Genomic DNA, 18379 nt, shown 5'->3' with positions numbered 1-18379 from the left:
GGGTCTGTGAAAAAGGAGAACACATCACCTACCTTCAAATGCAGGGCACTGAGCCAAATCAACCTTCCCCTCCCAGTGTTTTTCTTTGGGGAAGCAATACACATGGCAGATTAAATCTATCTAGTGGATTATCTCTTAATCCATACAGACTTTTATTTTTTGATCTAAGCAGATATTAAAGCCAACCTTTCAGCTGCTTTGATTTGAGCTTTCACTTTCTCTTGTCCCTCTGAAATATTTTTGCCCTCAGGCCCTCTGCACTTCACCCCCAACTCAGTTCTTGTTTCTCCTTTGTCCTAAAATCCTCATCCTGCTGTGTTTAAGCCATTCTCCATTTTACAGGCAATTTTCTCCAACACCCACAGCAAGTTCCAGGAATACTTCTTCCCAGTTCTTGGGAACCCCTTGAGGGCCTCTCTTGCTGGCCCCCTATCCTCTGTCCCATCTGCAACCACAGAGCAGATCCTTTCCTCTTACTCTGTTATAACTCCTCTGATAAATCTCACATTCAGGTGGCTACTGAAAGACTTCTGCTGTGTCTGTGTCTATTCATGGTGGAAAATTCACTGTTTCTTTACTCCCACAGGAAAAAGATTTGAGGCATTAGGAATCTGGCATTCAGGACACTGGATACTGCCTGATGGTACTGCCAGCACTGGCAATAATGCTACATTTGTATGGGAGTGTCCAAGCACTTCACAGTGCCAACCAAAGAAATGGTGACTCTTATCATCTGTATCTGCTAAGGATCAGACAGCAACAGAGAAAAAGTTTAAAATCAGAGAAGGTTTAAAGATAGGCCAACAGATTCCAAGACTGGTGTCTGAGAAAGACAGAATTCAGCTGCAAGGAAGCATCAGAGCAGCCAGAGACCTTTTGCTCTCTATGTTGAATGTCCATGTCACCCGAAAGTGACAGGGATGACAAAACTTCTGAAATGGGAGAGAGGACAGGCAAGCTGCACACCAAGGTGAACGAGAAAGGTTAGGCAACAGAGGCTGGAGCAAGCCTCTCTAGAATACCAAAGAACTTCATTTTCGTGTCTGAAGTATAAAAGTAAGCGATCAACCAAGGAGAAAGAACATTACAGAGCAGAATGAGAAATGAAGTTGCACAGGAGGATAAGGCAGACGAAGTATTAAATTACTTTTTTCTTAAATGAGGACTGTACACATCACAGAAAAATCAGGCTTCTCATCACCTCCCAGCCCAAGCTCCAAGCCTTAGAGATAGCAGGGTGATGCTTGGCATTGCTGTTCTAAACTTCAGGGTACATATAGTAAATTTATTCTATAAAACTTTGGCTTCTTGCCTAAAAGTCAAGCTACCTTTTTTTTTTTCTTTGCTAAATGACGTATGCTTTTATTAAATTTCTCCCTTACTGCAGGAGGCATGAATAAGAAAGGATTGAGTTTATGGTTGTATTTAATTTTGTTCTCAGACACTCCAAGCAGCAGGTACTGGAGCAGGGTAACAAGGAAAGGAAGTGTCAAAATGAACACTGTGAGAAGCCCACTCCCCACTCCAACTCAGTCCCTCTGCCCCTGCAGCTGGCAACATCTCAGGATCAAGATGGGGAGAGCGAAGGAAAGTCTGCTAAGACACTTATGGCTTACAGTGATCCGGGGAAGCATTCAAAATCAGCTCACAAAGCCAATTCACCTCAAAAGTTTGAAAGGCAAAAAGGAAAAATACATACTCTTATGAAGAGCTAAGCACATTCAACCACTCACTGAAAGATCAACTTGTTTGCTTTCTGCTCTTCTCTCTCCATATTTAAGCAGTTTTTAAAGTCTTACTTCTTATCTGAGTAAGTGTAATCAGAAACTGTCATCATACACCATCTCTGACAGAAAGAAGTCCCAAGTGAGGCTGTGTAATCAACGTTCCTTCCTCCATTAAGGGTTTGGGTATTATACTAATTAATGTTTATCTCACTCTGATTGCTCCTCGAGCCTGATTTGCAGGTGTTCCAGCATTTGCATATTGCCCTGTTCCTGTGATGCTGAAAGGTCTTGCAGATTTGAGAGTGATCAAGGTTGCCAGGTTATCCTCAGCAGGATCCAGCATATATCACTCTCCACAGGTCATGTTCTCACACAAAAACATTTTGATTTTTAATCTCTCATTTCAGAAGGCACTCCCACTACTGTGAATTAAGTTTATGTAAAAACTGGAAACTTAGAATTTTGACCTACCATCACAGCACCCTTCTCCCTCTTCCCCTGCAGCTTGCTCTCCTCTCCAGAAAAGCAGCTTCTCTTTTTTTCTTTGTAGAAAAAGGTCACAAACAAGTTCCTCTTTAACCTTCCAAGCTTTTCACTTGTCTCATACCACTGACTGGTCTGAAAGCAGATGCACTTTCATTTCTTTAGAAGAATATATATTAAATAGAAAGTCAGTGTATACTATGCAGAAAGTCTGTTTGCAAATGAAGTACACCATTAGATCTTTAAACTATACAGGCTACTTTTGGCCAATCTACTTCTCCATTAACAGTATTAATATACACTACAACACAGGTCCTACCATCACAGTGACAACTTTTGGGAAAGACAACTTTAAGAACTCCTAAAAGAAGCAATGGAAAAAATGTTTCTTTGCCAGTGTTGCTGGAGTTTCACAAGTGACCTTTTGAGTTCTTCCACTGGCAGTGGAATTGCTTCCCAAAGGAGCAGCCACAGAAGGAGTCTTGACATATCAGGCAGCTGATGATAGTCAGTATAAAATCACAGAATCATAGAATAGCTTGGCTTGGAAGTGACCCAATCATCTTCAGATGATCAAGCTGGTCAGAGCCTTGGCCAACCAGCCTTGAATACTCTGAGCAACCTGTTCTGGTGTTTCACCAGCCTCATCACAGAACAGGTCTTCATTATATTTAGTCTGAATCTACCCTCTTAATTTAAAACCAGCATTCCTTGTTCTATCACAATAAGCTAAGAAGTTTGTCCTCATGTTTCTTATGAGCCCCTTAGGTACTGACAGGTTGCAATGAGGTCTTCTCCAAGTCATCTCTTCTCCAGGCTGAACAACCCCAGCTCTCTCAGCCCTTCCTCACAGGAGAGGAGTTGTAGTAACTGATACTAGTACTGTAACCAGTAAAAGGTACTAGTAAAGTATAGTTTGTTATCTTTAGACTTTCCACTCATCCTTGAAAAAATTTCTTAAGTATTTACTCAGTGAAGCTCAATCTTTTGTAGTAATAGCCTTAAGTGTTTTCAGTTCTGTTCTTTTTTTTTTTAATCACTTGTCAAATGAGGGCTAATCCTGTTTGGACAGAATTTTACAAGGCTGTCAAAAATAAATTTTGCTTCCATATTGCTTGAAGTAATAGATCATACTTGGCAGATAGCTTGAGAAGGTGTTTTGGCACCTTGTAACCTTAAATTAATCAACTGTGTGTACACAAAGATTAGGTTTCTCATTCTCCCATCAAAGCTCCATTCTCAAGCTAGCCAAAGATCTTCCTCCGTGTTCCCATTGAAAAGAAAATGTGTATCACTACAGAGTCACAGCAAACATAAGCAGCGGAGAAATGGCCAGGTGACCCTGATCTCTTCAAAAAGATGTCTTTAAAAAGACCTGAGATTCCTCTGGATCACTGAGGGTACCATGTCTGATTCTACACAGACAATGTTTCTGTTACACAGCTCACTCTTATTTGACATTATGCTCCAGTTTCCCTACCAGCAATAGTTACAGGAGGCAGATCAGCCTGGACTGAAATGTCTGATCTGTGCCCTCTCTCAGGTGGGGCTGCAAGAGAAATTCATAAGCCACCAGCCAGAAATACTGTTTCTTCTGAGCTTCACATGAAGGTAGCAACAGCAGCAGAGGAGCACTGACAAGCAGCCCCCCCAGCAGCCCTTTTAGGCTGTGCCTCACTTGACCAAACATACATCACCATGATCATCTGGGAGGAATGACATTTGCAGAGCCTTCCTCCCCCCTGGCCAGGCAGTCAGGAAGTTTCTCTTTATTCCTAGCTTTCCCCCATACCTTCCAAATGGTTTTAAATCAGTTTTCTTAAGGTAAGTAGTACTCAGCTACACAAATAAAACAAAACGCAATGAAGTGATCATCTCTAAAGGTCTTGCCCTGATGTAAGGCTGAAAATATCAGGAAAGCTGAGCTCCCACTCCTTTACTGGGATGGAGGTTTCTCATACTGTGACAGCACACAGCAAAAACACTGCTCTTAGTCTGTTCATCTCACCAAAACAAATCATTGTCATCAAGGATAAGAATGCTGAGCAAAACACGCCTGCCTCCAGAGCAGAAAATGATTCCTGGTGATAGCAGTTCACATTCTCACCATTCTCCAAGAAAAGCACTGCTTTTCTTTGCATTTAATCAAATATCCTCAGAACTTCATAGCTTTTCACCCAAAGATCTCCAAGCAATTTCCAAGTGTTAATTAAGTCTTGGTTGCTTGTGAAACCAAGAGTGGAATCATTTGTTCCCCAGAACAAAGATTCACAGTACAGTCTCAGCAGATCAGATTTTCAGTCCATTATTCACTAACTTGAACAATTTTGCATTAATTCACAGGACTTACCACATATTTTTCAGTAGCTGCTTAATTTTCCATTTTACTGAGTTTAAGGCCACCTGTGCAGGCTCATCTGCCCTTTTCAATGTCTTGCCATTGCCAAATCCACCCCACTGTTGCTCACCAGAATAAACTACAGCCAGCAAGAACTGACACAAAACACTGACAATTCTCTCACCACCACCACTTCTTTCTTGTGATCCAAAATGCAGCCTTTACCCACATTTAAGACACATGTTTACAAGTAAAGGTTTTTGCATTGACTTGAAATCTTCTCCACTTCCAAGTAGCTGATGCCAATCACATGAAACTTTACTTGCAGGTCACAAGTTGAACCCTTCAGTCTCCTTTTCAATAAAATATATCTAGAAACTATCATTTACAAGCTAGTGCTTACTCTATAAAAATTGCTGTCCTGCACAATTGAACTTGAATATTCAGGAGAAGGAAAGCCCAACCAAGAAAAAGGACTTGCTACCATAAAATGTCTGTTTAAAGACAGCTACACTTCATGTCTTCTCAGAACTCTTACTTCCTTTCTGATTTTGATCACATAATAAGAGTCTGCCTCTGTGGTCTTCCCTCACTGTCCTGACCTGTTGAAGTTGTAATCAGATACTTGGTAAATGACCAAACTGGCCTTTGAAGCATGACTTGGAATAAGCAGATCATTAATCTGTTTTGCACTCAGCACTATGTTTCTGCTTATCAAGTTTGTTGCAGTGATCCCTGTACTTTTCAAGAGCTTACATCTCAGTGAAAATTCTTCTATTTCCTTGCACCCACTGCTTCTGCTCAGCAATGACACTCTCCAGTATCCTGCCAGAACTAGTGGGGATTCCCAAGATCCACCCAAAATTTTGCTACAATTAAAACAAGTCCAACTACATAAGATAGACTTTCTCAGGAACAGTTACCAGCCCTTTGTCAGCTACAAAACCTCCTTGCTAACTTAGCTTTTCCCTTTCTTACCCTTGCTTCCAAAGTGAACTTCTTTAACAGATCTTCTTTCCAAACAGGCCTCCTTCTCTTAAAGGAACGACTTCTTCACATATTTTTTGCAACTAAAGTTTTTTATTTAATAAAATTTACTCTTCAGAAACAGAGGTTGTTTAGTGTTACTTCTTCATTTTCCTACAATCAGTTGCAGTCACACTCAAATCTCAGAAGTCACCTTCTGTGATATGCCCGTCAACAAGCTAATTTGAGTGTGCTTTAACAAATCAGGACAATTCTTTATGCCACCTTATCCATCTAACACCTTTCCTGAGTGATTACAACATTTTCTTACTTTCTTGAGGGATTTCTAGTTACTCTTCCCCCAGAAACGTTGGGCCACAGGCAGAGATGCTCCTAAGAGCATCAAAAAGCAGGTATCTCTGTGCTTGCACTGACAGCTGCTCTGTCATTTCAATGAAACAGTCTGAGGCACATCAGTGATCAGACACCTTTAGAATTGGTCTAGACACATGATTTCATTTCCCCCATTGTCATTTTAAAAATTATCTTTCCCATGCACTAACTCACAATCAGTCATTAAGAATGGAAACACTATCCTCACAGTAATACCAGAACAAATTCATACAGTGTGCCTTCCAAACCTCCTTCCCCACTCCAAAACTGCCAGAACTGTAAATTCACACACTTTAATAGCTTAAATCCAGGATGTCACTCACAAAGCATTGTTGAAGCAAAACCAAACTACCCAGTCACTGGGACAAAACAACAGAGAGAACTGCACTGTGGAGACACCATGAATTTCCTTGCTTTTTGGTCCTGAGCTACTGGAATGTTATATATATGTGTATATATATTGGAATGTTATATACATGTCACAGACAACCAGAAGGCTATTCCTACTGCACTCCCACAGAGCAGAAATGCAACAGCTTTACCTCCTCTTCTAAAAGGAATGTCCTGTTATGCTTCTTAGGCCTCTCAAGCATGTTTTCAGATTCAGCTTTGCTGGTCAATCTAAAACAAGAGTCCGAGAAGTAAATTAAAATGCAAATACCTGGTTTTATAAAGCACATTAATCCAGAATAAGGATCATATTCTTGGATGAATTAAGAAAGGAATCCAATTCACCATGCTGTGCCAGGGAGAGCAGGGAATAAAAATTATTAATGGCACAGCATGGTGAATTCCTTCAATAAAATGTTTGTCTGGTGGATTTAGAGGAGGGGATGAAAGTTTCTGGAGCCTGAATTAAAGAATTTGGATGGTATAGCGTGTTAAAGAGAAACCCCAGGTGAGTAATTTAGGTTCTGGAAGATGTAGGTGGAAGAAAATCAGAAACTCCTTCATTAGCACCTACAAATAGGTCTCCTGTCTCCAAAAGCACTGCTCTGTCTCTGCTGTCAGTTGCATTTACACCTAAACCCTTAGAACCTTCCCCATTTGCAGAACCCAACAGCACCACAGCCAGACAGAAAGAAGCACCATGGAAAGGGAATTTAATGCACCAGTCATGTGTGAAGAACAGACCTTTGGCACTGGTGTTCCTCCCCCAACTCTCCCCTCAGTGCGCACACTCCCACAGAATGAGCCTGTAATACACATTTCAAGCCACTTAGTGTTATTTTCCAGACAGTTTTCTCCATGCTGGATCCCTAATGGAAATCATGCCTGTGAAACAAAACTACTTGTTTGAATCTCTTCCTCCAGGGCTGACTGAGTACACAAAAGTCATCCATAGGAACAGAAAATTACTCCAACATGTGTGAATCTCCAGTGTCTGAAGCTGATTGAGAAGGTAGAGTTATCACTTTGTGTAATAAAGAAATAACATGGCAGATGTTATTGTATCAAGAATAGAGGGAGTGGGAGAATCCAACAATATTGCCTAAACCACAGGCTAAGAAATAAGGGAACACTTCTGCTGTGGGGCACACTCTGCCTCACACTGCTGTTATGACATGCTTCTCCTTGCCTATTTCCAGAGAGTAACAGCCACAGCAGTCAGGGACTGAGGGGTAAAGGAATTACTCTCTGCATGGGGAAGTTCATAAGATCTTTGCCAAAACCCTTTTAATTAACAGAGACTTACTGCTGGACAAAATTAGCTCACAGGAACTTGAAGGCTGCTACTCAATATTGAATTTCTCCAACAAGGAACAGAGTACAAACAAGAGACTTCCCTGTCAGCATTAAAAAAAACCCCATGAACTAAAATAAATCAACAATTCATATGTACTGAAATTACCTTGGTTTCTCCTTACTGTTTGCCTTTCCTATTGCACATGCCATCTGTTTTAAAGCAAACTGTCTCATATTTCCACAAGATATTCCACTACTGCTGTAAGAGTAGAAAGAATGCTCTCAAGAGCTCCTTAAAGTCTGAAATTGTTGTGTGCCTCCTTTTGCTTGGCAGGTTTGAGACTAATTCCAGAAGTAGGAGAACACCTCTCCTGCAATTTTGCACAGGTCAGATTCCAGAAGACCTTAAACTTAAGGATTTTAGCAGCATCCAGAAAGAGTTGTGACCTCGTCTTTTGCAGAACAGTCACACTCCCTTTGCCTCTTTATGGGGATGTAGGATGCCTGCTAGCTGTTCCCAGCCTCCCAAGGATGCTGATGACATTCTTGTGTCACCTCCTAAAGTCTTCTTGCTACAGTCTAGGAACCTTTCTGAAGCTACATCCTCACAAGCTGCCAATGTTATCTTCCAGAGGATCATGGCAGCCATAACAAATGAATGGTGCCTTACAAAGTGTGTGCTACACTTAAAAGGAAAATAAATCCACGTTACTTGGACATGTATCTACAAGAATAACAACTAGCTGCAGGCAAAATGTCCCTGTTCTCCATTTCCGCATGTCTGCAGGAGACTCCATTCACTCTTTACCTCACTGCTGCAGCTTTGTCTTCCTGGCAGCAAACAACTGCTCCTACAGCCTCTCAAGAGAGGTACCTGAAACAAAACTAGACCTAGCATCCTCTTTCAGATGACCTCTGGGACAACTTCAAAGTACCATGAGGCACCTTGTTGTTAAACAAGAGTCATAACACTCTCAAATTAACTGGAGAACAAATTGATTCCTTGTGCTACAGTGTGTCTCTTGGTGTAAACCCACCTGCCCAGTGAGCCATCCCAGGGGACAGCTCTGTTCCTAGAAAACCAACCCTTGCAGCCAGCAGAGGAACACACACAGTGCAGTGTCCAAGCTCCAAGGTGCATCCCAGAGCCCCACCGCACAACAAAGCACAGTGCAGCTTGAAGCAAGACCCTTCTTGGCAAGTTTCCACTCCACAGACCTCCTAAATTAAATACATTTACACTGATGTACTAATCCCCACTTCCATTATTGATGATCATGACTAATTAAAGTAGGAAGTTTAAAACAGGGAGGTCTTTAAAACCCACAAGTGTACCTCATGATTAAGATTTTGTTGGTATTTTCAATTTCAGAACTACTCACATCTCAGCTCTGCTCCTGTCATAAACATCCCTGAAGGCTCTGCTGCCCAGCCACCTACTCCTTACCTTCCTTATCACAGCCTTACCAGATTTCTTCCCCACCTCAAAGAGCATTTCCACAGTGCTTCTGTTTTCCAGCTATGGTTTTCAGAAGTGCTGCTCTCAGTTAAACTTCTGCTTAATATTAAAGCCCTTTTCAAATATGTAATATGAAATTAGTTGGAATCCAGCTGGGGAGGAAACAGGATACACTGGTTTAGCAAAGTATTATTCCAGACAAACAAAAGACACTGAATAAAGATTTTAAAAAATAACAACCAGAAATTTTTCCATTAACTGAAAAAAAAAGAAGTATAAGGATGGGAAATTTTGTATACAGGACAACTTGGGGTTGGATTACAGGCAAATCCTGGACCTTGATAACAACCTTCCAATCCCAAGCATTTGATTTCTTTCTGCTACTGTAACACTCCATGAGATAACTTGCAAAAACAGCTTTCCACACATCTATTACTCAAAAGTGAACACTTTGAATAGCAAATGGACAATATTAGAGATTATTAACATCTCCTGACAACATAAACTCCTCAGAAACTGAGAAATTCTGAAGGAGGGAATATCAGGAAATCTAAACTCATCACTTATTTTAAGCACTTATCCCAACAACATTCCTGTAAAATACTCCAAAGCACATGATTCCAACACAATCTCCCACCCAGAAAATACTGATAATGAGAAAACAAATAGATGAAAGACTACTGGTCTTTTAAACTGGTCATCCCAGCTCCTGTGACCTGTATCAAAAACCCTTCCTAAAAACACAGGAGTTAAAGTCAAACAGATATTATGTCAGACTGCCTATGTTAGAATATTTATGTTTTAAGCAGTATTAATATCTAAGTAACTACAGGCAGTGAATCTGATCTTTACAGCAGCTTCCACAACAGATTCATGACTTGGATTCAGTTAACACACAAAAGCTTAAAACTTCCATTACTTCAGAGCATAAGCTTGAGAAGGACATGCAACCTCTTGGTCTTGTCATAGCACTGATATCAGCCCCAAGAGGACAGGACTTCCTCAGAGGGAGGCACTGCTGGACAGCACTGGCCTAAGACATCAATCTCTATTGCCCAGCAACCAAAGCTTCGATGCTCCCCATGTGAAAAAAGGCAGGTGGGTTTCTGCTCCTGAGAGTTAGGGATATGATGGAGAGGGATGCTGAGCTGATGTATCCTGCTCTAAGTGATTCCTGATTCAATCCAGGCCTGTTCTCCAAGGCTGGACCCAGTGGGGATGCTCTAGGTCTCAGCCATAGCTTGCCTGTGGTTTTGCACCCACATATCCCTTGATTGTCTATGAACTAATGAACTCTGCAGTCTCATTCACCAAGTACCTTGCCATAGTTAATAGCAAGTAAACTTCTTTGAGAATGATTGGAAAGAAGAGTTGGCAGAGACTTGTCACATGGGTTATCTCCCAAATTGTCCAAAAAGGTGGGAAGTGGAGGAAAGCTCCCTGCATTTTCTTCTAATTCCCTAAATGGAAAGGTATCTTTCTTGTGTCATCTCAACATGCTCATTTGAAGATTTCATACTCAATTGTCATGTCAGCAACAATTCTGAGCAGAAACTTTGATTAGCTAAAATGGAAACAAATATCTGGTTGTGGAAATATTCCTTTTTTCATAGAGAGTAGGAGACACTTTCACTCCACCTTCAGTAAAGTACAGATTGGCTTGCCACTCTCAAAAGCACTGTACCAATCCACCTGCTCCCACAAAATAACCTCAGAACATCTGCATCTCTGCTGTACTGAAGTAAGGAGCTGGACACACACAGCCAAGTCTCCCACAGTGAACAAATTTCCTTTCCATCAACACTGCAAGCTGCTGTTCTGCAGATCAAACAGCCAGCTTCCCCAGGTAAGACAACTCCTTCCTGGAAATGGAAGACTGAGCTGCCTTATCTCAGGAAAAGGAAGATAAAAGGTCACTAAGTAGCAAAGTTCTCACCTTGAAAGCTTTGCCCCTTGATTGACATGGAACAACCAAGGTCATGGAACTTTTAATCAGATGCCTGCATAATTACTAAATCACTCTTAATTATATCACAGAGCCAAGACCTCACTGGAAAGGCAAAGCAAACAAAGAAGCCAATGAAGCCTCCTCTGTTGTTGGAGAAAATTGGTAATTAAAAGTCATGAGTGCACCAAAGAGAGAGGGAACAGCATCACAGTCACTGCTCAGTACTCTGGAGTGACTTGCATACAAAGCAGCAGGCTTATCTCCCTAGGGAAATTGCAGGGTACTGTGTTAGACAGCAGAGTGGAGAGGAAAAACAGGGGAAAATAGAGACACAGAAAGAGCAACTCCTGCATTATCAAGAGCTTCATTTACCCCACAGAGAGGGACAGCACTGCCAATCAGGCCCAAGTCTGAGAAGGGCTTTCCACATGCTTATGGCAGCTCTAGAAAGCCTTCTCCCAGCCTTAGATCATGAAGTGTTCCCCTACTTTGAAGAGCAAAATGAAGTAGACCTTGTGTTCAACCTAATCCGGCCCACACAGAGCCCTTGCCCAAAGACAGACCATTCCAGTGGAAAACCTTAACCTCAATAACCTGAGCTCAGCCTTAGAGACTGCTCTTTGACCAGAGGCTACCCTCCAAAATATCATTATCAGAAATCACAGAACTTCAATTTACCCTTAAAAAAACCTTCCAAAACTCAAAGACAGAACGTCATGATCCTGCTCATGTCATAAGAAATTAAACTAGATAGTCATGGGACCTACTGAAACCAAAGCATGTGCTTTTACTGATTAGACTGAGAAGATAAATGCTGATCTGTTTCCTTCCCCTTGATAGACCACACCACCTCAGAGCACTGAGATGTCAAAGTGGGCACTGGACAGAAAAAGGCTCCAGTTATCTACCATCATTTGCGAGCAAACACAAGAATCTGCTATACAGACAGCCTTAAAGATCCAATCCTAAAGATGATCATATGCAAGAGGTGCCAAGACTGGACCAAATCCTTGAAGAGATGGACTTTGATGGATTATGATACTGTGGCAAGAAACCCAGTCTTACTCAGGGCACTCAGCTCTTCCAACACACAAGAAGAGAAGCGTGAAGCACCAGAAGCACAAAGAGAACAGTTTGTACATTGCAGAGATCAGAACAAAGAGACATTTTCTACTTCACTGCTTCAAGTACAATGACTCAAAAAGACACATCTTCAAGATACTCCAAATTACAATGCCTCCCCTTCAAAGCATGAGCAAGAAGGAATAAGGGATAAATGCAGCAGAAGCAGTAATGCAATTTTTTAGTCATTAATAAAAATGAAAAAATTAATAACCAACAATCTCTGGCAAACTGCAGCCATTTCATTATGCTTAACTTTGACAGACTCAAATCTAATAAACTCATATTGAAGTGCATCTGGTCCTTTTTCATCTTTTTTCTGAACTTCCATTGTTTACCAACCCAATGCCCTTTCCCCTTCACTGCTGCAACCTAATTCCAGCACTTTGTTGTGTAATGCTGAATGCTAAGCACCCAACCCCCCAGGAGAGCACTTTACCTGTTGAAGATATCACCTGACACCTTTTGCAGATACTGAAGTGCATCTGCCACCTGCTGCACAGCCTCCTCCCTGCGCAGGTCTGGCTGGATCAGGGGCACTGAGTATGTCTGCCCTTCCAAAAAGTGCTTCTGGGCTACTGTGGCCATTGTACCTAAGGGAAAGAACAAATAGGTCATTACACATTAAACACACTGCCATTTTATCACAGCAGTTATTCAGGGACTGCTTCTACTTTCTGCTCCACTAATTATTTTAGGAAAGCATTTGCAACAGGATTGGTAAGCTGAGGAAAAAGGCACAAGTAGTAAGGCTGACATATTGGATTTTTAATACATTCAAGGCAGCTACAGCGAGGTGAGACTCTCTTGCTTATCTGAATGTTCCTGGAAACCATAATTTTATTTTAGCATGCTACTTAACAAATCTCTGCTCAGTATTGTGCTGAAAACAAAGACCAGAGTTAGAAGCAAAGTCGGTTCAGAGCAGCAATAAGACTCATCACAAATCACCCCGTCCCCTCCTCCCTTTCCTCATATTCCACGTGGATATATCTCAGATGAAATACTGCCTTTTGCTAATAACCCTATTAGCAAAAGGCAGTATTTCATCTTACACTTCTGCTCCAACAAACACACCATCAGGCCCTTCCAAGAACAGAAGCCAGGAAATTACAAAGCATGCATGGGCACACACCCCCCCTTGCTCCAAGTAGGTTAATGAGAGTTCTTCCATTCTGACACTCCCAGGAGCTCTTTGTTGCTTCTGGACTGGATTTTTCCTTAGTAACTATCTTGAAAGAAGGCTCCTTATTTTAGAATCCTTTTACATCTCTAGCCTAACCAGTCACCAGAATGTTTCAGCTGTGTGCCACACTCCAGAGCTGTATGCACACTTTTGGAAGCAGCTGGGCCAGTACCACTGCTCTACAGCTCAGCCAGGAGAAGGTCACCCACCACCCATGCTTCCATCCTGAGCTTTGCTCACCTCTCCCTCAGCAACTCCCAAAAAGTTGGTCTCCCATGTCTTTACTCACAAAAATAACAAAAAAGTTCCTGGGACTTGGAAGAACATAAAGAGAAAAAAATCATGTCTTTGAGCACAATATAAACTGCAAACTCACAAATACATTTCTACTAGGACATCCTAAAGAATGAACAGAGTATCCATACAGTTTTCTAACCCATACTCTACTGCTAGGTCTACACAACTCCCTCCAAACTTGTTTTCTCTGTGTCTCTTCTCATTCAGGCTGTAAAAACCAGACAGTTTACAGGTGCTCATTACAGGGTTTCATCACACAGAGCTCATACATCTGTATAAGAAAATATTCATTAAGCCTAGGAGAAGCAAAACAAAGGAGGATGAAAATCCAAGGTATCACAAACAGACAGGGATATCTCAGGATGCACCACATTCCCTGTGTGGTACTTGGAAGTCTGCAGGAGCTAGTTCAGAGAGCAGTGCTGTGTGCAACCTGCATTCCTGGCTCCATAGCAGTGCAGGCTGAGAATGACACAGAAACACAGCCCATACTGGAGAAATTCACAAATCAGGAGCCTGAAGAGAGAGAGTCACAACATAAAAAATCAGTTTCATATGTGAAAATTAGAGGGGTCTTCACACATTCCTTCCATTACGTATTTTGCTCCACAAAACAAAGAGATAACAGATTAGACTTGCCTGCAGTCATTTCTGTATATTTAAGAAACATCACTCTCTCCAAATTTTTCCTTTAAGATGATACCACAGTAGGGTAGGAAAAGCCTTCTGTAAATGTGATGTGGCTGTTATTTAAGGGAATTCTTTTGGGATGTGGGGTTTGCTGAGTTGTTTTGGGTTTTTTTTTTTGGTGGGGGTGTTAGTAATGAATCATATGAGATTTAAGGGTATGTAGAAGCCTTTCCACAGTTAACAAATTTGCAAGATCAAGCCCAGCCATTACAAAGCTGGTTCTGCTGCCAGTCTAGGAAGCCTAGACCTACTCTGTTTCATTTCATGCATCACTGGCAGCAAGACTCTGTATCTGCACTCTTTAGCAGCAATGTTTGCACACTGATTAGTCTTCTTGACTGGGCCTGCTCTGCAGACAGGAAATTATTATTTAGAGCTGTAAAGCATACAAGTTAATCTGAGATGAGTACAGCTAATTTTGAGACAGCAGTTTTTGATCTGCTGACCGCAATCAGGCTTCAATATTTTCCCTTTCAAAGCTACTATTTGACTGTCACCATGGAATAAAGGGGCCAGATAAGACAGCAAGGACATGGTTATGAGTTACTCTGGCCCAGCAGCAAAAGGAGTTTATAATCCTCCCTACCGCTGGTCAAAACTCTGTTGTTGCATCAGTGCTCCTGATGTTTGGGATGCCTATTTTTAACTCCAATCAGCTCAATGACCCAATTTACCACAGCCAGATAAACAGCTGTAATTGTCCAGTCATAAAACAAAGGGGTAAGAAGGAAACTTCTGGAACTTGTTTTATTATCAAAACCATTCCTGTGTAAAGGTAATCCTGAGAAAGCCAAGATTTTCACCTCTTGAGGCCACATAAGATTGTGCAGCCCCAATATGATCTCTCAGACTCTCACCAATCCTAATTCCCCTAGTGTCCTTCCTAAAACCAAAGTCAGTTCAGCTGCTGACTGCCAGATGCTCCCACTCGGGAGCAGTGCTCTTCTAGCTAATCCCAAAACATTTCTTCCCCTACAGTCAGAAGCTACAGCCTCTCCTTCAGGTCCCACTGCTCCCTTGCAAAGAGAGGAGCCCCCAGTACTGGGCAAAGCAGGAAAATCCCTGGGTGCTCCTGCTCACACTGTCACAGTTTGTCTGTTGGTAAACATCACCTTCACAGGTTCTCCATGAAGACTCTCAAAGGAGCTTCAGATTCTCACCTTTCCTAAAACAAATAGTGGAGAAATATGGCAGACTCTGGAAATTATTGCCAGAGACAAATACAAGAGACAATTCTGGGTGCTCCTGCTCACACTGTCACAATTTATCTGTTGGTAAACATCACCTTCACAGGTTCTCCATGAAGACTCTCAAAGGAGCTTCACATTCTCACCTTTCCTAAAAGTGGAGAAACATGGCAGACTCTGGAAATTACAGAGATAGATACAAGAGACAATTCTTTCTGTGCAAGAGAACAAGTTGGAGAGCTATAGCAAGGAGGAGGGAAACCAGCAACAACTAAATGACTAGACTTGGGCACAATCCCATGCTACAGCTGCTATTTGTTACTTCCTAGGACCAAATGAATTGGAGAAATAAGCCAGTTTTACAAACAATTTGAGTAAAGGCCACCACGTGGTTAGAATAAAAGGAGAATTGCTTCACTTAACAGAGAGAGACTGCAGGAATAAGTAATATTTTAAAAGGGAAATTCAAAATATTCCCAGCAGAAGTCAGGAAGGAAAGCAAAGACTGAACATCACTCAGTAAGACCGACTCTTCCTTTATCTCAAACTCCAGTGCACTGAGAAGGAAGCAGCACATTTTCTTGCCATGCTTCACTATCAGAATTAGTACATAAAAAATAAAAAAGTGAGTGCTGGGTGTTAAAATATGTCAGCTCTTCTACCCTATCCCATGGGTGCCAAGCCTTCATGTAACATGAATAGCAAAGGTGCAAATAAAGTGCTTATATCTTACATACAGAAGGGACTTCCAGCAAAGCAACCAACTGGTTCCAGAATCACTCCAGAATCTTACAGAGGGTGTGTTCCTGCAGGAAGTACAGCAATGCTGGAATTATGACAGCTGACATGAAATACTCTGATGCTACAGTGAGAAATGGACACGTGCCCAAAGAAAGTATGAGTCACAAAACCAGATGTCAGATCAACCAAGAAATTTAATCATTGGTGGTGTGACCACCAGTGTGTCGCACAAAGCAGAAGAAACAGCAACACAGAGCTTTTTTATTTTGTGATCAAAGAGGCTCTGGAAAAGAGCTGCAGCATCTGGGGGCTCCAGCCAGTTTTTATTCAATTATTTTTTCTATGTCAACTTTCATGATCAAGACAAATATGCTCTGGTGTTATATAATAACCTCATTTACCTTATTAAAGTGAAAACGGTTGTTTTCTCACTGCACCACCTGCTTCCAAGTGCTATGTTCTGATTTGGAAGTTCTGACTAAAGCTCCTGACTGCTTAGATTTGCACTTCTGCCTTAAGCTGTCTGTGCCTCTCACCTCAGGCAAGCTGCTCCAAAGCTCCTCAGGGCTGGTGGCTATTCCTCCACACTCAAAGCTGCTCTCCCTCTCTCAGTTACAACACTCACACTGGCAAGAGCTGAGAGAAACAGCAGGAGTGGGAAACACAATCAGCCTCCACCAGACTGTCTGGCCTCTCCAGAAGACCTAAACCAGGCTGAGCATTTCAGCGTTTCCAGGCATTCAGAACCAACAACTGGGCTTGCTCTTCACTCACCACAGCTAAGTCTAATGCTTGGAGGGACATGTGGAGCTCTGCCCCTGGAAAAGAAAGGATATAATTCACTGCTCTGGATAGAGAAATACTCCACCTGCTTTCCTCACCTCTCTCCATAAGAATAATTACATCCTCATGTTAAGGCAAGCCCTGAAGAACTTGTTACAGAGCAAACAAAGTCTGTAAAAGAACACTTCCCTAAGTTCTTTAGAAAATACTGCTCTATGGAGGATTGACTACTGGGATGATTATCTAAAAGTAAAACAACCCCACAACCTTAAAATATTTTAGTTTTTCAAAGGAACATAAAAAAGGCAATACTAAAAAAATAGCATGGCTGCCCTTAACACAGGCAGAATGTAAAGCTGTATACAAGCACTTACCAGATGTGCACTTTGCTGTGAAAGTAAAGGGAGAACAAGGCAAGCCATCAACAATACCTGCTTCCTTAGCATGCTTCAAGAAGCTAAAAAGAGCAGGCTCAGGGGAGAAGAGGGATTAAATACTTTGAAAAAAATCGGTGTGTATACTTCAAAGCTACAATGGCTGCTTTAGCAATTACTGTGCTGCTGCTCTGTCACTGCACTGGAAAGGCAGCAAGAACTAGAGGCCTTTAATTCCCACAGGCAGTAACATCCCCAAAAAGAAGTGACAGGCTATCTCTAACCCTATATCTCTCTTTTACAGGATCCTAATAGAAGATCAATGCCTCATAGCCACCTGTGAAGACACAGGGATCAGCAATACGCAATAAAACACATCTCCATATCCCTCAGCACACTCCACCACCACCAGTATGGCTCCAAAGTGGGGACAGACCAAACCACAAATGAACTGCAGTTTAAGATCAAACACACTCAATAGATGGAGCAGACAGGCTCTGGGCAAGGCTTATCAGAAAGTGCTGTCTCCTCTGACAGAGGAAAGTCACGTCCATAACTTGGTTAACCACAAGAAGTGATCCCAAATTCCTCCCTGAGAGTAATTTCTTACATTATACTTTCTACATAATATACATAATACTTTCTACCATTTTTACCTGGGCAAACATTTTCCCCTGGTCAAATCTGTTAGCATATTCAAGTCATACCTTGATTGTTCTGGAGGCTTGCCTAGAGGCTATCCCAACAAAATATCAGAATTAAATCCTCTAAGGAGAAACTAAAAACAATATATAAAGTTAATTATGACACCTTGCCCTCCACAGATAAAGCACACTCCTGTGAGTTTACCAGTTGCAAAAACAGAGAACAGTATTTTAAAAAGAGACTTGAAAAGCTAGAAAAGCTAAATATGCCATTGCATATGAAATGCTGTTCAGGGCAGGATAAGGCAGTGTGTGCACACAAATGTAGACAGTGAAACAAAAGCTAGAAATTGCT

At 41.7% G+C, this 18379-nt stretch overlaps 1 protein-coding gene across 1 annotated transcript in view; it reads right to left on the bottom strand.

Moving 5' to 3' along the window:
• WASHC1 (WASH complex subunit 1) overlaps positions 1-12740 on the bottom strand; it is a 26910-nt gene extending 14170 nt beyond the window's left edge. The window contains exon 1 of the mRNA XM_005421029.3: positions 12562-12740. Within this exon, the coding sequence (XP_005421086.2) occupies positions 12562-12740 (179 nt within the window). The remainder of the gene's footprint in view (positions 1-12561) is intronic.
• Positions 12741-18379: the final 5639 nt, after the last annotated feature.

This window comes from Geospiza fortis, unplaced genomic scaffold (assembly GCF_000277835.1).
Source record: "Geospiza fortis unplaced genomic scaffold, GeoFor_1.0 scaffold10, whole genome shotgun sequence".
Lineage (NCBI taxonomy): Eukaryota > Metazoa > Chordata > Aves > Passeriformes > Thraupidae > Geospiza > Geospiza fortis.
The sequence above is the reverse complement of the archived record's forward strand: the minus strand, read 5'-3'. Positions and strand labels throughout refer to the sequence as shown.